This window comes from Homarus americanus, unplaced genomic scaffold (assembly GCF_018991925.1).
Source record: "Homarus americanus isolate GMGI-L3 unplaced genomic scaffold, GMGI_Hamer_2.0 scaffold54679, whole genome shotgun sequence".
NCBI classification, from domain to species: domain Eukaryota; kingdom Metazoa; phylum Arthropoda; class Malacostraca; order Decapoda; family Nephropidae; genus Homarus; species Homarus americanus.
Window position 1 is genome coordinate 733,177 of NW_024722701.1, and position 21,403 is coordinate 754,579.

The 21,403-nt window shown below is 45.3% G+C and overlaps 1 protein-coding gene across 1 annotated transcript; it reads right to left on the minus strand.

Annotated features, from left to right (window-relative positions):
* Window positions 1-1,551: 1,551 nt before the first annotated feature.
* LOC121863112 (serine proteinase stubble-like) lies at window positions 1,552-10,665 on the minus strand. The gene is made up of 13 exons (XM_042361611.1): window positions 10,608-10,665; window positions 9,996-10,117; window positions 9,816-9,873; window positions 9,337-9,686; window positions 8,938-9,053; window positions 8,635-8,732; window positions 8,207-8,325; window positions 7,482-7,867; window positions 7,174-7,274; window positions 6,450-6,599; window positions 2,506-2,630; window positions 2,196-2,329; window positions 1,552-1,734 (listed from the first exon to the last, which is right to left on the minus strand). Exons 2-13 carry the CDS (start codon window positions 10,069-10,071, stop codon window positions 1,573-1,575), a joined length of 1,875 nt encoding a protein of 624 aa, XP_042217545.1. The 5' UTR covers window positions 10,072-10,117; window positions 10,608-10,665; the 3' UTR covers window positions 1,552-1,572.
* Window positions 10,666-21,403: the final 10,738 nt, after the last annotated feature.

Below are 21,403 nucleotides of genomic sequence, written 5' to 3' on the forward strand. Positions count from 1 at the left end.
GTTACCCCAGGAGCAGCTGACTAGATAGGGGTGAGACAGAATTAATACTTTACACTTTTTTTACTTTTTACTTTTATCCTCTTAGCTACTGGTCGGCTCGTTAGCCGCTTGGGTGGTCGGTCACGTCTCTGTTACACACTGTTGGCAAGTACTGGGCATGAACTGGCTCCTGAATGTATCTGAATCTGCTCCAGTGTTGGTCAAGTCTGGTCTTGAAAGAGCTCACACTTCGTGCCGTCACAACACTCTCTGGCAGATTGTTCCAAGAGTTGACAACTCTCACTCCGAAAAAGCTACCCCTCACAGTTTTCTGGACTTGTAGCTTCTTCGACCTTGAACTGTGACCCCTTGTGGAGCGAGTGTCCGCCAGCTCCAGGTAAGGACACTCGACTGAGATGTTTATACTCGTACACCTCAATCAGGTCGCCTCTCGCCCGTCTGTGGTATAAGCTAGGTAGTTGCGGGCTCTCTAATCCCTCAGGGTAGCTGAGGAGCCGACGTGCAGGCACCAGTCTGGTGGCCCTCCTTTGGCCATTTTCAATCAATTGACAGTCACTAGCATATCTCGGGGACCAGACGGGGTGACAGTACGGATTGAATGTTTTATTTTATTTGGAATACATCACATCATATGTACAATGAAGGATGAACAGCACTTACAAGTAAACATATATCATATAGAGCATATAATATGACTCCACGTCACAGGAAAAGGTAGGCAGGCAGACTATCTGGTTGGTGTGAGGAAGGGGTGAATTAAACCTAAACACGTACTTAAAATTTAAACCTGTACTTTATATCTACACCTGTACATCAAACCTAAACCTGTACTTTATACTTGTATCTGTACTTACATAAACTAGCTGTGTGTATTATTCTTAATCAGGTTAATAAATAGTAGACTAAGTATATATATTTGATGGTAAGATGGGTGAGGGAGTCGTCATCCATCTCCTGCTGGTGTAGGCCGGGTCATCCACACCATAATGTGAGTGAGGGAACCGTCATCCAACTATCTCTTGTGTTCCTCTGCCTTATTTTCTGCTCCTCCTCTTGCGCTCCTCCTCCTCTTCTTGTGCTCCTCCTCCTCTTGTGCTCCTCCTCCTCCTCTTGTGCTCCTCCTCCTCTTCTTGTGCTCCTCCTCCTCCTCTTGCCCTCCTCATCCTCCTCATTCCGTAGATCACATTTCAACCAACTGTCTCACTGGTGCAACAACCTCACCAAGTAACTGTTAAATATTCATATCTACACGATGTCATCTTTTCCTGGATTTTGTTTTTACTTCATTCTGATTTATAAAGAGATCCCAACATATAAATAAAATAAGGAAAACGTATTATTAGCTTATGCTTTCCTTAACACACACATTGGGACCACATAGGGGGGGTTATTAAATGATAGTTTCTTTAATATAACTTTAATAACAATAGAGAAACTTATGCAGATCTCAATTGACTCACAAAGGTTCAATTTAATTCTGTTTCATATACGTCATCTAATTTCTCTTAACAATTGCAATGTGAGGTTTAAGGATTAATTAAAAGATTTATATACGATTCTATAATCTCTTTATTAATAACCAGTTACCTTCCTGATCCAATCTCGGAAGTGAGCGACGGATACATGGCCGTCGGGATAGTTGCCCTTACAGTTAAGTGACGCCACGAAACTGATAACCCCAACCAGCACGAACCTCTGCCCCTTCAGCATCATGACTGGTCCTCCTGAGTCCCCCTGCAGGAGAGAGAGAGGAGGTGTTGGGTTATTGTCTGCTGTAGTATGGCCCCCTCCACCTACCACATGATCCCTCCACCTACCACATGATCCCTCCACCTACCACATGATCTCCCCACCTACCACATGATCCCTCCACCTACCACATGATCCCTCCACCTACCTACCACATGATCCCTCCACCCCTCCACCTACCACATGATCCCTCCACCTACCACATGATCTCCACCTACCACATGATCTCCTTCCACCTACCACATGATCCCTCCACCTACCACATGATCCCTCCACCTACCACATGATCCCTCCACCTACCACATGATCTCCCTCCACCTACCACATGATCCCTCCACCTACCACATGATCTCCCTCCACCTACCACATGATCTCCCTCCACCTACCACATGATCCCTCCACCTACCACATGACCTCTCCACCTACCACACAACTCCTCTACGTACCAGACAGATGTGTTTGACGCCCGGGCCGGTGGTACAGAAGTGGTGTTCAGTAATATAACTTCCAAAAACAAGCTTGCACTTGGCGGCGTCCATGCCATCTCTCTCCAACTTACGAAGACTATCACTGAGTTTACCTGTGTGGAGGAGTGACGTTGTTAGCCCATAAAGTAGTTCTTGGAGTGAGGAGTTAACTGAGTTCTTAGGGGGAATATAATCAATCAATTCTTGGAGGGAATATTTCATGTCAACACAGTCTTGAGAGAGAGAGAGAGAGAGAGAGAGAGAGAGAGAGAGAGAGAGAGAGAGTCACCATTTTCAGTCTTGCCCCAACCAGCGACCTTCAACGTCTTCCCCTGGAAACTCTCAGACTTGAAGGTGATGTCAGGGATGCAGATCGGACGCACCGTGTTCGTGATGGAAATGGCATCACTCAACCTGGAGAAGACCACACATAGTATTTACACATGTCTCTTTATTTGCCAATACATAAAAATACCTACAGTTTCAGGTATAAGGAACACCTACTGTACATCCATCCTTCCCTCTCTCTTCCACAGTTTGTCATTATAAAGATAAAAAGTGAAGTACAGGTAGAGTGTCATAACCATGGTAAAAGTACACATTAAAATATAGTTAAATATCGAGGAGTAATCCCCGTGTGGTGATTGCATTATATAGGTATTGCCTTAACTTATGTAATCAGAAAGTTATTTAAAATGATCTTGAAAATTGTATAAGCACAATGACTTACTTTAGACACGAAAAGAAAAAGCCGACAAGTACGTAAGTCAATCATACACACAGAGTCACACAGAACAGTGGAATCAGTCTACCTCAGCATCGTTTACAAGTCTAGATCACTCACGGGGATAACATAAGCCACCTCACTACCCCTGCCTCCAGCTGCTACTCAGTCACCCCCCTCTTCTGGTTTGACACAACCTGGTAGCCCCCCTGTGTGCCTCTCATGATCACGGCCTACTCCACCCCCGCCTGGCACCACTGCCGGCGTCCACACCGAGCCTGCCCCGTGCCCGGCTGCCCCCGTCCACCCACCGCGCGCTCATGGCCATGAACAGCCTACCAGGAGGCCACGCCTCTCATACGCAACAGAACTCTCCCACACCCACAACAGACTCCAGAACTCATAGCCCTCACAAACCAGTTCCAACTGCTACAACAGAGAGCCGAGACACATGGCTGGGACATCGTAAGCTATAATACATACAGAAGAATACGGGAAGAAATAAAAACAAGATCTCTGGAACAAAGCAACCTTAAATGGACCGAAATAGTTGAACAACTCTCACATACATACAACGATCCAGGAGAGTTCTGGCGTCGAGTTAAGAGACTGAACGGTTGCAGCCATAACGAGTCATCATATATAACTGACCACGCAGGAAGTAAAATATATGACGACCAAGACAAAGAACCCATATTGAGGGACATATGGAGGAACATCTTCCGAATCACAAATGAAGAGAATAGGGGATTTGATGGTACCCACGAGGAGCTCGTCCTTGATGAACTCCGGGGCCAGACACACCGCACTCAGCCTTCCCTGAAATCATATGGGAGGATCTGAGAGCGGACAGCCCATTGTCCAAACCAATCACCTCGGAAGAACTCAACAGAGCCATCTCCAATACCAAAAATAAAGCCCCTGGTTATTCAGGCATCACCAAGGAGATCCTCAGCCACATAAACAACCCGGCCATGAAGAGACTGAGAACCACAATGAACGCTTGCCTGGCCTCGGGCTACTTCCCAACTAAATTCAAAGAGGCCATTATTACCCTAACACCAAAACAAGGAAAGAACCCCGCCATCCCACTAAACTACAGACCGATCTCCCTCCTCGAAGTACCTGAAAAATCCTTGAAAAAATCATCATTAACCGTCTGAGAAATCACCTGGAAACAACAAACAGAGTCAACTGTAGACAATTCGGGTTCAGGAAAGGGAAGTCCACCACAACAGCGATAGCCCTGGCATGTGAAAACATAGCCAGAGCCGCGGCGAGTGGTAGACAATGTAATCTAACTCTCCGGGATGTAGCGACGGCATTTGACAAAGTCTGGCACGACGGTCTAAAATATAAGATCCTCCAACTCGACTTCCCACCAACATTGAAAAGTTGCTTGCAACTTTCTTGACAGCAGAAATGCCAAACTGAGGGTAGGACAACACACAGGAGAGACCTTCTCACTCATGAGTGGAGTCCCTCAGGGCAGCGTCCTCTCCCCCACCCTATATATTATCTACACAAGTGACACTCCGCCTCCCACTAGAATTGGGAACGAAGATATTATGTATGCAGACGACATCACTCAAATAACAACACATCAAGGAAAATCGCGAGCGTTACAGGATGACAACACCAGGCGGGAATTAGAGAGGGTAAATAATTACGAAAAAGAATGGAAAATCCAAACCAGTCTCCCGGAATTCACAGTGATACCCTTATGCAGAAGGAAAACCCATCCATTAGTAACCAATAATGCCCAGATAGAATACAAAAGCAGAGGCACCCTCCTGGGCCTGCATATATCCACGACAGGTTACTCCCATCAGGTCCACAGCAGGAAGGAAAATGCAAGAAGAGAGCTGAGAAAACTATACCGCTTTAAAGCGCTTCCTGAGAAAATAAAACTCCGCCTGGTGACATCATTTATCACACCGATATTAACTTACCCAGCAGTACCTCTTCATACTATGAGCACCACTCAAAAATTAAAATTACAGGTGGTCCAAAATGAAGCTCTAAGATTCGTCACAGGTGAAAGATACCCCTTCACCAGAACCACAGCCGAGATACATAGAGACCTGAGAATAAAACCAACCAACCAGCAGCTGCACACCCTGGCCAGCAGAATCTGGCAAAAGAAAGAACGATCAGAGCAAGAACTCCTTCAAAGACTCCCACCAGATAACGACAACAACCATACATGGTTCCCAAAAAGCTACCAAATCTTAAAAGGTCCATTACCACCCCCGATCTACACGGCCAGGCAATAGACAACCTCCCTAGACCAGCATCCGCCAGTAGGGTCGGCGGAATATAAAATAAGGCCCTTAAAACACCCATATATGGGACAGGGTAGGATGTCTAGTGCCTGTACCGACAGACAATAACTAACCCATGACACAACCCTAACACACTATTAGCTTAGCTAGGCGGTCAGCCCGCCCTCTCTTACCTCCTCCTAAATTTCTTCAATTTCCGAACTATAACTTCCTTCCCCCACCTCTAATCTTCTTTCACCCCTTCTTTCCCTACAAAAAAAAAAAAATAACTAAAAAATAAAAATGGACCCGGGGATACCACCCCCTGCTCCCCGTCCCCCACCGGCACCTGGGGCCCATCCACTCCAGTTCTTCACATCAATTGACCACCATGCGGACATGCCAGTGGTCTACGTATCTACGCCAAGAAGGACGCCTCCTACCAACCTCTCGACATCCCCCTTGAAGCCGACACTACCGACGTACACGCCATCACAATCACACTAAAAGGTATGTCCCTCAATACTGTCAATGCCTAGGGCCTGGCACTTGACATTATTAGGGACCTGCCACACTTTGCCATAAACAGATAAATTGTACCGGGAAATTTTCCTCCCACACACTCATCATTCTGTCACTTTATATAACTTGCTGACAAAACCCATGACCATTCAGGATTTTACGCCCTTAATTCATGAGTCATAACGGCAAGCATGAACTCCGCATGCTTCCCAGATGGGCGCTGTAAACGTTTCTGCACTTCACCTTGCACAGGATGTAAGGAGGTGCCCAATAAACCAGCCCCCAACGGGGCAATCTAAAAAAAAAAAAAACTCACTCAATTGTCGATGTTGTAACAGGAGTACTCCCATAAGTCTAACATTTATACAACACACAAAACTTTCATTTCATTTCATTGTAAAGTAATCGGTTTATATACAAAAAAAAGGTAATTGGATATAATCAGTTAAATTAGCACCAATACATTAATTAGGGTCACAGAAAAAGAGCTAGTTACTTATAATGTGTATGGTGGAAATGCATTAATTTACTACGGTACTAAAGGGATCACAAATGGACTGGTAGAAGATGTGAATATCCTAGACTAAGAAAAACATGCTAACGGTTATAATATAAGTGTATTAGAGTAGAGAAACCCTTAAGACTGTTGATTTATGTTTCAGGAAGTACAAACACGCACACAGAAGCACATACAGACAGACAAAGAGAGAGAGATTTACTCACTTGATCAAGGCGAGGTCGTCAGCGAAGGTGTATGTCGGGTAGAGCACTATGTCTACTGCTGTCATTGTCACCTCAGGATTTTTGGTGGTACGCTTCAGCATACCGAGTCTGGCTCTCACTGTCGGCAGAACCACCGTCCCATTCACCTTCCTGGAGGTAGAATCAAGAAGACTATTCCACATATATCCCAGAAACACCGCATTATCACTGTCCCATCACTGTTTACATTGAAGATCACTGCCCCCTCACTACATTAAAGATCACTGCCCCATCACTACATTAAAGATCACTGCCCCCTCACTACATTAAAGATCACTGCCCCATCACTACATTAAAGATCACTGCCCCATCACTACATTAAAGATCACTGCTCCCTCACTACATTAAAGATCACTGCCCCATCACTACATTAAAGATCACTGTCCCCCTCACTACATTAAAGATCACTGCCCCCTCACTACATTAAAGATCACTGCCCCATCACTATATTAACGATCACTGCCCCATCACTACATTAAAGATCACTGTCCCCTCACTACATTAAAGATCACTGCCCCATCACTACATTAAAGATCACTGCCCCCTCACTATATTAAAGATCACTGCCCCATCACTATATTAACGATCACTGCCCCATCACTACATTAAAGATCACTGCCCCCTCACTATATTAAAGATCACTGCCCCATCACTACATTAAAGATCACTGTCCATCTCTTCTCACCATTGGACACAGTGGCCAGCGGTCAGAACCCACTGAGGAGTGATGAGACTGCCACCACAAGTACGTTGGGTTCCGTCTGCTAACTTAATATCCAACAGAGTCTGCAATAAGTAGAAACACAAGATGGAAATATATACAATTTTAACAAGAAAGTCTACCTGTGTTACAAACTTAGTTATGAAAAAATGTATGTGTGTGTTTCTGGTCGTTAGTGGTGCAAGGGAGTGTTTTTTGACCTTCATAATGGCGGTCATGGTGCAAATCTCTGTTATTCAGTGTGACCTTATCTTTCTATCTCTCTATCTTACCTGCCATGGAAATTCACCCATCACGACGTACTCTCCATTGACGATTCTGTTACTCTGGTCCTGAGCAAGTCCACAAGATGGGTGTGACACGTAGGGTGGTTGGCTGGTAGTGGTGGTTGATGTTGTTGTAGGCGTAGTTGTGGTAGTGGTTGCTGTTGTTGTAGGCGTAGTTGTGGTAGTGGTTGCTGTTGTTGTAGGCGTAGTTGTGGTACTGGTTGCTGTTTTTGTAGGCGTAGATGGGGTGGTGGTTGTTTTAGGCATGGTAGTGGTTGTTGTAGGCATAGTTGTGGTAGTGGTTGTTGTAGGCATGGTTGTGGTAGTGGTTGTGGTAGGCATAGTTGTGGTAGTGGTTGTGGTAGGCATAGTTGTGGTTGTATCATAGGGACCTGTTAAAGGGAGGAAAGAAAGAAATGGAACACAATAGTGGATATTTCTTGATTGCTTCTCTTCTTTCATACATTTCTATCATATTTCTTTCTTTCTTGATAATATTGAACTCGCGTTATCAAAGACATATGCAATGAGTAGAGAGAGAGAGAGAGAGAGAGAGAGAGAGAGAGAGAGAGAGAGAGAGAGAGAGAGAGAGTCTTCGTTCATTAGATAGCATTACTGAACCCCTGAACCCACTATTGAACCCCTGAACCCACTACTGAACCCCCGAACCCACTATTGAACCCCTGAACCCACTATCTCCTCACCCATTAATGAACCTGTCCATGACTTACAAAGATCCACCAGGAGACACAGGAACCCCAATGAGCTCTTCTTGTAGTTGGACTTAAAGAACAGTTTTACAGAGGTGTCCCGAAAGATATCGTTCGTTGGCCCATTCCTTCCATAATACCTGAGGAAAAAGAATATTTGTTCGTTAACCGTGTTCTTGAAAAAGTTTGTTTACATTGAATTGAATGATTAACAACGTTTGAAAACGCACTTTTTTTTTATTTTTCTTGTAATGACGAGTTACCTGAGTTTTTAATTATGAAATTACATTCGTTTTTCTTCACTTATTTACAATAAAAACTTAACTTAGAAACCTTTGAGAATCCACATTTGTATCTTGGCTTAAGTAATACAGTTAAGCTGTTTATCCACATCTTCAGTTATGAGGAAAAAGTTAGCTTGTGAAACTTTGAAAATTCAGGACCCTTACCCCACTTTTGTTCCTTGTGAGGTTGTGACGGTGAGGCTGTCGCCATAGCCAAGGGAAAACATCGGACAAGTTACCAGTATCCCTGCCGTACAGGTAGTCTATGCCAAGAAACAATGCAACACGTTAGGATCCAAAAACATATGACTTTAGCAGATGTAAAACGTGTCGTGTACAAGCAATACAGGTGTGTGTGTGTGTGTACAATAATTGGTCACCATAACCATACATAAACGCACCATAGCTACACCATGAGAGCAACACCATAAACGAGGACCCTGTTACCTGAGAATATTACTCACTCACCTGTAGCTTCCAGGTGCACCGATTATTGTGAGGATATGGACGGGGGAACCTGGGCGTCTGGATGGAAAGTGGATTTCTGGGTGAGAGGGTGTAGAAGCCACACTTCACTGGGAGAGCTATGGGGGTAGAGGTGGCCATTAGAGGTGTTATGGAGGTGTTAAGGGTGTTATGGAGGTGTTATGGGTGTTATGGAGGTGTTAAGGGTGTTATGGGGGTGTTAAGGAGGTGTCACAGGTGCCATTAAGGATATACCAGGGGTGTCAAGGGGTGTCAAGTAGGGTGTCATGGGGGTGTCACGAAGAAAGTGTAAACGGTAAATATTAAGACAAAAATAACATGAAAAAGACGTAAAACAAATTAAACAGTTTCTTCAACAGCTAAACTTCCTGGAGGACTCACAGCGGCTGGCCACATGACGAAGGATATCCGAGACGCCACTCCCAACAGACCCTACTTGTAAAGGAGGCACGACGTCGTCTAAATAACCCGGTCCTATGATGTCCCATGAAGTCGACATAGTCTGCGTGTACTCATCAATTTCTTCGGTCACGACTGAGGAATTCAGCGAGTCCCTCAGTTGGCTAAGATGTACTTCTGGGATGCTGACGTTAAAATCATGAGCAGGACCAACGGGACGGATAACAAGGATAACGAATCCATCAAGTTGAGCCACTTCCACCGAGTCCCAAATTGATGATTCGTTCTCGTGAATCCCGAGCTGCTCAGCCGAGTCGCGGAGGAGGGGAATTCTGATGATGAAACGGGAGGAAATAATATACCATTTGCAAATTCGAAAAAAATATTGTCCAATCTGCCACACACGCATACATACATACTTACGTATATACATACAGACATACATACATACATATACACACCTGTCGTTTGGAGGGGGGATGTGCGCTTGGTTGTCAGGAAGCGGTGAATGATCAACACCTGGAATAGAAAGAATTAGTGGGAATTATTCAGGGGCTGAGAGGCGTGTGGGTGGGTGTGGGGGTGTGTGGGGGGGATATATGACCTTCTTACCCACTGATTTACCTAACACTTCATCTTACCGGCCCCAGCACAGAGCACCAGTGACGTCACCACGATGAAGGAACACAGTGACGTCATTCTCCACAGTGACGCCATTCTTAGGTAAACAATGAGACCTCGTCAACACGTTCACCACCACCACCTGAAATAAAATGTTCATAAATTATCTCATAATGTTTATTATACTATTTAAATACATGTAAACATTATATATATATATATATATATATATATATATATATATATATATATATATATATATATATATATATATATATATATATATATATATATATATATATATATATATATATATATATATATATTATATATATATATATATATATATATATATATATATATATATATATATATATATATATAAACTTGAGATAATTGAGTTTTGTGTTTTATCATTGTAGGATAAGACCAGGGTTAGGGGTTATATAATGATCCGATAATGAATGTACAAGAAGGTATCCAGGGGGCGTACACTCGCTCCAATAATTATGACACAACGGACGAAGGATTTTGACAACCATACCGAAATAACAGGAATCGCAGTGTTCATTCTGGAATTCATCGATCACCACCATAAAGATACTTTCGGGGGAGAGTGTACGTGTACGTACCTTAGCTTATCTCAAAATATATTTAATGGAGAAGTGAGGTGTTGTTGGTGTGGCAGCCAGAAGCAGAGTGAAGATATGTGGGTATAATTACAGCTTATATAGGCTATGAGAACTTCCGTGTTGGCACAGAAGTTGACGTCACATCTCGTTGGTCACAAGATCAATCGCCAAATCATAATTATTCTGTTTATTATTGAGTTGATTATTTTAATTGCTTACGGTAATCAATAGGTCATTACCCTACCAAATACCATACTGATAATAAGCATCTAATCCCTATGTTGGTTATCACTGGTCGAATGGAATTACTGTTTCTGCACATACAACGAAACTACGGCCAGCCATCCACCAGCACAGCGGTACAGAGGCCTTCAACCTTTACCACAGCCACTTGATAATGTCTAGGGAGGTCAGTGGCCATCAGTAGCTCAGGGAAGCATCACATGACTCTATAAACACCTGCTTAATTACCTGGGTTTACGTGGCTCATTAATAATTACTATTCATCCTCTGGTAAATTGATACCAATCATCCCAGAAGCGACTTTTGTATACATGTATTTCTCCTACACAAGACGATAACACCATCTGAAGTAAAACAATATCAATTAAACTGACTTATACAACCACACAACAAGGGCAATAATACTGTATTAACTTCATCTTTTAAGACAAAGTGTAAATAGAGACGTAATGCCAGGGAATTCAGACCAGAATTAGTCATCATTTAATTACTAATAACCGGTCGTCAGTATATAAGCGTCATTATGACTAAACACCCAGAGTTAATGTGACCCCACTACCTGACCCCACGACCGCGCCTTTCGCCCAAGAACATAACAATATAAGAATGGAGAAAACTGCAGCGCGTCTATTGGCCCATACTGGACAGTCCCGTTTACACCCAACCCCTATCGCTCATATATCCATCCAACCTACCGTATGTTTGAAGCTATCCAGCGTATTCGAGTTAATGGTGATGTTTGGTAACTTGTTCCACTCATCCACTACTCTATTTCCAAACCGATGTTTACCTATCTCGCGCCTAAATCAAAATTTGTCAAATTTAAAACCATTGTTTCGAGTTCGCTCCTGGTTGGATACTTTGAGTACCGTTGTTATATCACCTTTGTTTAGCCCTGACTTCCATTAATACACCTCTATCATATCGCCTCTCACTCTACGTCTCTCGAGGGAGTGCAAATGAAGATGCTTTAATCTGTCTCTGTACTTAAGGTTCCTAATGCCCAGGATTAGTCTTGTCAGTCTCCTCTGAATGCTTTCTAAGGATTCTATATCCATTCTGTAGTACGGTGACCAGAACTGAACCACGTAATCCAAGAGCAAGATATAGTTTTTGCGTGACCTCTCTAGTCTTGTAACTAACACTCCGTTGTATGAACCCAAGTACTTTATTAGCCTTGTTTCGAGCAAATACACATTGTTTACTTGGTTTAAGATTCCTACTTATCATTACTCCTAAATCTTTCTCACAATACATCTGATATCTGATTTTTTTGTTTACATCTCATAGTCAAAGTACTTTACATATGTAAACATTAAACTTCAACTGCCATTTCTCAGACCATGCTAAACATTTGTTTAGATCTTCCTGTAGTTTTGTCGAGTCCCTATCAGATTTAATTACAAGCCCTATGTTAGTGTCGTCAGCAAATTTACTTATGTTGCTGCCTACGCCCATATCTACGTCGTTTATGTATTTAATAAATAGTAATGGTCCAAGTACTGAGCCTTGGGGTACTACACTAGTGACGATACCCCAATCGGATTCAGTTCCGTTAATGCTTACTCTATGTTTCCTGTTCTGTAACCACGCCCTAATCCATTATAGAATATCTCCTCCAACACCATGAGCCTCCACTTTTCGTATTAGTCTTTCGTGGGGGACTCTGTCGAAGGCTTTGCGAAAGTCGAGATATATCACATCATAATCGTGCTCGTCGTCCACTGATTCGAAAACAGCTGAAAAGAATGTTAATGGATTTGTCAGACATGAACGCCCACTTGTGAAGCCATGTTGGGAATCATTGATCAACTTGTGCTTCTCCAGGTGATTTTGAATAGAGTTTGAAATTATTGCTTCCAGAATTTGCCTACAATTGATGTTAAACTGATTGAACGGTAGTTAGAGGACAGTGATCTATCCCCCTTCTTGAAAATCGGTATCACATTCGCTATCCTCCAGGATTCTGGTACTACACCTGTTTTTAATGACATGTTAAACAAATTTGCTAAGGACATACTAAGCTCTTCCTTACATTCCTTTATTACTCTGGCAAAAATCTCACCAGTACCTGGTGACTTATTAGGCTTTAGCTTGTCTCTTTGTTTATTAACATCGTTACTAGTCACTACTTATATAAAATGGTTACGTTAAAGATGCATTGTCTAGTTTGTTATGAAGACGATGTATAAACTCTGACACACTAGGCTTGGTATACTGTCATCAGGAACCAGTCTATTCATTATTGGATGAAGACCTACCCATAACACCGAGACAGTGCCCTCGTGCCCACTAATTGCCCCACCATACCATAACCCATCACAATTATTTATATGTTATTCATGTCTCAAGATTACATACCTAGGTGCCCTACCCTCGACGATACAGGTAGGGTGTACATACATACTGAGTGGAGGGGTAAGTGGTGGGGGTGAGCTGGGTGGAGGAGTCGCTACATTTGACTTAATCTGGACCAGGAAGTTGACTTTAACGCGGAAATGCATCTGCCTGTGTGGTTCTCTGGCCTCAACTCTGAAGTGTTAAGCTGTGGGGTGGGTGAGGTGGGGTGTGGTAGGGCGGGGTGGGTGAGGGTGGGTGGGTGAGGGGTGTGGTACGTTGGGTACGTTGGGTGGGTGGTGGGGTGTGGTAGGTACGTTGGTGGGTGAGGTGGGGTGTGGTAGGTACGTTGGGGTGAGGTGAGGTACGTTGGTGGGTGAGGTGGGTGGAGGGCGTTGGTGGGTGAGGTGGGGTGTGGTGGTACGTTGGGTGGGTGAGGTGGGGTGTGGTAGGTACGTTGGGTGGGTGAGGTGGGGGTGGTAGGTACGTTGGGTGGGGTGGGTGTGGTAGGTGGGGTGGGTGACGGTGGGTGGGGGGTGTGGTAGGTACGTTGGGTGGGTGAGGGTGGGGTGTGGTAGGTACGTTGGGTGGGTGGGGGGTGGGGGTACGTTGGTGTGGGTGAGGTGGGGTGTGGTAGGTACGTTGGGTGGGTGAGGTGGGGTGTGGGTACGTTGGGTGGGTGAGGTGGGGTGTGGTAGGTACGTTGGGTGGGTGGTAGGGTGGGGTGTTGGTAGGGTGGTAGGCGTTGGGTGGGTGAGGTGGGGTGTGGTAGGTACGTTGGGTGGGTGGTGGGGTGTGGTAGGTACGTTGGGTGGGTGAGGTGGGGTGGTAGGTGGGGTACGTTGAGGGTGGGTGTGGTAGGGTGTTGGGTGAGGTACGTTGGGTGGGTGGGGGGTGTAGGTGGTAGGTGTTGGGTGGGTGAGGTGGGGTGTGGTCCTTTTACTAACACATAAAATGACAAAACTAATTAACTAACTTGTTTATCAACTCTAGCATCATGTAAGGCTTTAAAATGGACATAAAACTCCTAGTAATCATCATTGAGTACTCTAACACTAGCACACTGGCACTGAACTGTCTCTTATAAAAGTTCACGCATTACTGTGGCTATGGGCAGCAGTCACGGCAGCAGTGCCAGGACTTAGGCCTACGGGTGCCAATGCTTACAAATTACAATGTCTTTATTCTGGTTCCACACATATATATATTTTTTAGATATTGTGACTTCATGCCTGATAAATTCCTTCACGTCTTATTACCTTGAAACGGATAAATAACGGTTTCGGCCGCCGAGTGTGAACTCTTTCAAGACCAGACCTGGCCAACACTGGTGCAGGTTCAGATACATTCAGGAGCCGGTGCATGCCCAGTACTTGCCAACAGTGTGTAACAGAGACGTGACCGACCTCCAAAGTGGCTAACAAACCGATCAGTGGCAAAGAGGCTAGAAGTAAAGTAAAGTAAAAGTAATATAGACAAAGACCTTGGCTTGGTATATCTCAATTCGCTTTACACACCGTTTATGGGTTATCCTCATCACTTCACATACACTTACTATTCTAAGCTACGCCTCAGCTCAAGCTGTTGAATCTAGAACAGCCCTGGGCTACAAAATAGCCTATATCCCTCTACTCTAGTTAGGCGGTTATTAGGTAAATAAGGTGACGTGAGTCTGCTAATTCCTGTAGTTAACCTTAAAATAGTCGTTTTCTTAAATATTACATTAAAAAAAACGGATAAAATTTAGCATTAACTCTTCAAAATAATAGGATTAGAATTTACTGAACAGCATTATAGTGGGAATATTTTATTTTATGAATATTGAAAATTGGTACAATTTACAGTATATTATTCTGTATTTATGAATGAATGACGCCAAGCCTTAGTAATGCTGTAAATTCCGACATAAAAGCTTCCAAAAAATTTTCATTTTTAGTAGGTAACCGAAACCTATTTATCTATTAATGCAAATGACGATGATAATGTACGATCTAAAATAACCTTAATCAAACCTAACTCAATCTAACTTAAGATAATATAATCTAAACTAACCTAACACACCCCAGTTAGCATTAGGGTGGTTAATCTTCAGGTCAAATAAACTGGGGATAAACTACGACTCTCATTACACATACTGTACTTTATGCCTGGCTCAGCATTCTCTCTATTCTCAGGTGTCCCTAAATTATAAACGAAAGAAAACAAGTAAACTAAAAAGAAAAGACTAAGACAATTACCAAAGTTACAACACTAATTCACAACAATACAACTAAGACAATGAAATATAACTTTTAACTCGTTTAACATACTGGACGTAAGCTCTCTCCTACCATCAATTCGTCATTCACTCACTATCAGTTAGTCTTGGGCTGAGAGAGAGAGAGAGAGAGAGAGTTGTAAGACCGATGGAAGAGGCAACTTAGTCCTCCCCCTCCCTGACACTACTTTTTTGAGGGCTAGGAACCGTATACACTGACAGGAGGTATATATGTTCAACAACGAACGCTTAAGCTCGTCATTCATATTCGCCATAAAGCAGAAGTTAAAATGGGAGGATATTTTTAACTGCAACACACACACACACACACACACACACACACACACACACACACACACACACCCCGTACCCTCACCCTCTACCCCAACACATCCTTCCACACCCTAACACACACACACACTCTCCCACACCCCAACACACACCCTCACACACCCCAACAACACACACTCTCCCACACCCTTACCTAGAACGCTTTCCTCTTCCTGATGCATTGCAATTATGGGATGACAGTATAAGGTTAGGTTAGGTTAGGTACAGGGGATAGAGACAACGCGATAATTAAAAGAGAAGACATAGACAATGGTATTACCTATCCTAAGAGTCGGAGAGGCGTGACCTTAGTGATCCAAGCATCATCTTGTATCCAACACGGAATTGTATTGTACGTTGGTAAATCCTAGCATCAGTCGGCACTAGTACGGGCGGGATGCTGTGGGCGTGGAGAGGACACAGCTGTGTGTGTGTGTGTGTGTGTCTGCACTGCGGCTGACGGGCGGTGGGTGGTAAAAAATGCCTAGTCATATATCTGTGTAGGGGGAGAACGTGGCTGGCACCGTAGTGTTGGGGATGGACGCTGTTTTGTGTGTGTTTTCGTCTTGTTTGTGTTCTCTTGTCTGTGTGTCTTTCCTTGTTTGTGTGTGTTCTCCTCTTGTTTGTGTGGTCTCCTCTTATTTTACTACGTTGTTTACGTACCTTCTCTCATGATTCGTCTGCGTTGTGTTCCTTGCGTCAAAAGTCACTCGTCGGAGCTTTCATTGTTTACACAGTGTCGTAAGTTTTCACAGGGAGTTGGCAACAATGACGTAGATATCAATAACATCACAAAAAAACAAAATTCATATTCACAAACTTATAAAAACTAAAGATAAACAGATTCCAACACTATATGCAGCAGCATCACGAACTTATGAAAACAAAGGAGAGACAGATTCCGCCATCATCTGAAGCATCGTCAGTCACCGAGGGTACAACTGCCAGATGCCAGGGTCCCCTAAAGGCCAGCTGGTGAATCAAGGCTTGTTAGTCGGGTCAAGGATATGAACCCCAGCGTTTCTTGACATTTCTTTATGCCCTTGAGTAAGATGACGTAATCCCTTGAGTAGGATGACGTAATCCCTTGAGTAGGATGACGTAATCCCTTGAGTAGGGTGACATAATCCCTCGAGTAGGATGACATTCAAATTATAGGTTTGACGTCATTGTTCTTAAATACGATGACTTAACTAACCCCCTAGAATACGATGACTTAACTAACACCTTGAGGACGATGACTTAATCCCTTAAATGAGTATGAGAAGGGGTTAAGTCACTCGAGTTTAAGAGCTAGGTAAACAAAGAAGCTCTGTCGCGTGATTTGGTGATATAGATGGTGCTAACAGTGGAGGAAGACCTGTCACCTCTCGACAAATTGATGCAACTTCCCTCATCTGTCCTCCCGTCTAATTGATTGACGACTGACGGCAAAATGAAATCGAAAACGTGGGAAAACGTGGGCGGGCATTATTGTATATTTTTAAAATGAACTGATACATTTTTTCAACACATAACCTAAGTGATCAAAGAGTTGTAGTGTGCGTGTGTGTGTGTGTGTGTGTGTGCGTGTGTGTGTGCGTGTGTGTGTAGCAACGTCCCATTAAATGGATTATTTTAAGACTAACATCATTGGTCAGATGAAGTGAAGCTTGGATCCAATCAGGGTTAAGCTCTCAATAACCATTAGAATAAAGTTAGCTGATGGTAGAATAATCACTCATTCCATCGTTCACCAGGGCATTAGACACAGCTACTCCTTGTTGGTGTTACTGAAGACACTATACATACATGGTGATTCCAATGTGTCTTAATAGCGAAGACGAATTTTATTAACCATAAAGAAGACGTTGTGTTTTATGGCCCTCCAGATAGTTTACGAAGACTCAGCTAAAACACTCAGAACAATTGGACGATGACACAGCTGGTGGTGGGACCTCTAGCTGCAGTTCTTGGTGTCTAAAATATATACATTAATCACTTACAACGCGTCATGACCCACCGCCATCTGCACCATGTCTATTACTCGTCTAGAATATTTTTTTCCACCGTATTTTATTCAGTCTCCGGGTGATAAAATGTTTAATACGAAATGTTGTAAAATTATGTGGGAAAAAATTACAAAGGGAAAACAATTCAGAACCGGTCATATGTTTTAGTTCCCAGAGGCGCTACAACTGACGGCCGTTCGGGGCATTGGTGATACTGTCGTCCTTGGGGTGTTACTGTCGTCCTTGGGGTGTTACTGACGGCCTTGGGGTGCTACTGTCGTCCTTGGGGTGCTACTTTAGTCCTTGGGGTGCTACTGTCGTCCTTGGTGCTACTTTTAGTCCTAGGGTGCTACTGTCGTCCCAGGGTGCTACTGTCGTCCTAGAGGTGTTACTGACGTCCTAGGGTGCTACTTTAGTCCTTGAGGAGCTACTGACGTCCCCAGGGTGCTACTGTCGCCCGGGGTGCTACTGACATCCTCGGGGTGCTACTGTCGTCCGAGTGCTACTGTCGTCCGGGGTGCTACTGACATCCAGGGTGCTACAGCTCGTCACCAGGGTGCTACTATCGTCATGGGTGCTACTGACATCCCTAGGGTGCTACTGTCGTCCAGGGGTGCTACTGTCGTCCTTGGGGTGCTACTGACATCCTTGGGGTGCTACTGTCGTCCTTAAGGGTGCTACTGTCGTCCTTGGGGTGCTACTGTCGTCCTCAGGGTGCTACTGACATCCTTGAGGGTGCTACTGTCGTCCTTGAGGGTGCTACTGTCGTCTGCAGGGTGCTACTGTCGTCCTTGAGGTGCTACTGATCATCAAGGTTGCTACTGTCGTCCTTCTGGTGCAACTAACATCCTTGAGGTGCTACTGACATCCTAGGGGTGCTACTGACGTCCTTGGGTGTTACTGTCGTCCGAGGTTGCAACTGTCGTCTTGGGGTGCTACTGTCGTCCTTGGGGTGCTACTGGCATTCTTCGGGTGCTTCTGACATCCCTGGGGTGCTACTGTCGTCCTTGGGATGCTACTGTCGTCAATGGGGTGCTACTGTCGTCCTTAGGGTGTTACTGTCGTCCTTAGGGTGCTACTGACATCCTCGGGGTGCTACTGTCGTCCTTAGGGTGCTACTCATATCCTTGAGGTGCTCCTGACATCCTTGGGTGCTACTTTCTTCCGGGCTGCTACTGATATCCTTGGTGCTACTGTCGTCCTTCTGTGCAACTAACATCCTTGGTGCTACTGACATCCCTGGGGTGCTACTGACGTCCTTGGGGTGTTACTGTCGTCCTTGGGGTGCTACTTCGTCCTTGGGTGCTGTCGTCCTTGGGGTGCTACTGGCATTCTTCGGGTGCTTCTGACATCCCTGGGGTGCTACTGTCGTCCTTGGGGATCTGTCGTCAATGGGGTGCTACTGTCGTCTTGGGGTGTTACTTGTCGTCCTTGGGGTGCTACTGACATCCTCGAGGTGCTACTGTCGTCTAGGGTGCTACTTATATCTTGAGGTGCTCTGACATCCTTGGGGTGCTACTTTCTTCCTTGGGCACTACTGACGTCCTTGAGGTGTTACTGTCGTCCTTGGGGTGCTACGCCGTCATTGGGGTGCTACTGTCGTCCGGGGTGCTACTGGCAATCTTGGGGTGCTTCTGTCGTCCTTGATGCTACTGTCGTCCTTGAGGTGCTACTGACATCCTTAGGGTGCTAATGTTGTCCTTGAGGTGCTACTATCGTCCTTGGGTGTTACTGTCGTCCTGGGGTGTACTGCATCCTCGGGGTGCTACTGTCGTCCTTAGGGTGCTACTGACATCCTTGAGGTGCTCCTGACATCCTGGGGTGCTACTTTCTTCCTTGGACTGCTACTGACGTCCTTGAGGTGTTACTGTCGTCATTGGGGTGCTACTGTCGTCTTGAGGTACTACTGACATCCTTGGGGTGCTACTTTCTTCCTTGGGCTGCTACTGACGTCCTTGGGGTGTTACTGTCGTCATTGGGTGCTACTGTCGTCCTTGGGGTGCTACTGACATCCTTGAGGTGCTACTGTCGTCCTTGGGCTGCTACTGACGTCCCTTGAGGTGTTACTGTCGTCATTGGGGTGCTACTGTCGTCCTTGGTACTACTGACATCCTTGGGGTGCTACTTTCTTCCTTGGGCTGCTACTGACGTCCTTGAGGTGTTACTGTCGTCATTGGGGTGCTACTTTCGTCCTTGGTGCTACTGACATCCTGAGGTGCTACTGTCGTCCTTGGGCTGCTACTTGTCCTAGAGGGTTACTGTCGTCATTGGGGTGCTACTTTAGTCCTTGGGGTGTTACTGAAGTCCTTGGGGTGCTACTTTAGTCCTTGGTGCTACTGACGTCCTTAGGGTGCTACTGTCGCCCTTGGGGTACTGACATCCGGGTGCTACTGTCGTCCTTGGGGTGCTACTGTAGTCCTTGGGGTGCTACTGACATCCTTGGGGTGCTACTGTCATCATTGAGGTGCTACTATCGTCTTGGATGCTACTGACATCCTTGAGGTGCTACTGACATCCTTGGGGTGCTACAGCATCCTTGGGGTGCTTCTGACATCCTGGGGTGCTACTGTCGTCCTTGAGGTGCTACTGTCGTCAATGGTGCTACTGTCGTCCTTGGGTGTTACTGTCGTCCTTGGGGTGTTACTGACATCCTCGGGGTGTTACTGTCGTCCTTAGGGTGCTACTGATATCCTTGAGGTGCTCCTGACATCCTTGGGGTGCTACTTTCTTCCTTGGGCTGCTATTGACGTCCTTGGGAGTGTTACTGTCGTCCTTGGGGTGCTACTGTCGTCCTTGGTGCTACTGTGGGTCCTTGGGGTGCTACTGGCAATGTTGGGGTGCTTCTGTCATCAAGGGTGCTACTGTCGTCCTTGGGGTGCTACTGACATCCGGTGTGCTACTGTCGTCCTTGGGGTGCTACTGTCGTCCTTGGTGTTACTGTCGTCCGTGGGGTGTTACTGACATCCTCGAGGTGCTACTGTCGTCCTTAAGGTGCTACTGACATCGTTGAGGTGCTCCAAGACATCCTTGGGGTGCTACTTTCTTCCTTGGGCTGCTAATGACGTCCCCGGGGTGTTACTGTCGTCCTTGGGGTGCTACTGTCGTCCTTGGGGTGCTACTGACATCCTTGGGGGCTTCTGTCATCCTTGGGTGCTACTGTCGTCCTTGGGTGCTACTGACATCCTTGGGGTGCTACTGTTGTCCTTGGGGTGCTACTGTCGTCCTTGGGTTTACTGTCGTCCGTGGGTGTTACTGACATCCTCGGGGTGCTACTGTCGTCCTTAAGTGCTACGACATCCTTGAGGTGCTCACATCCTTGGGTGCTACTTTCTTCCTTGGACTGCTACTGACGTCTTGGGTGTTACTGTCGTCATTGAGGTGCTACTGTCGTCCTTGGGGTACTACTGACATCCTTGGGGTGCTACTTTCTTCCTTGGACTGCTACTGACGTCCCTGAGGGGTATTATCGTCGTCAGGGTGCTACTGTCGTCCTTGGGGTGCTACTGACATCCCCAGGGGTGCTACTGTCGTCCTTAGGCTGCTACTGACGTCCCTGGGTGTTACTGTCGTCATTGGGGTGCTACTTTAGTCCTTGGGGTGTTACTGACGTCCTTGGGGTGCTACTTTAGTCCTTGGGG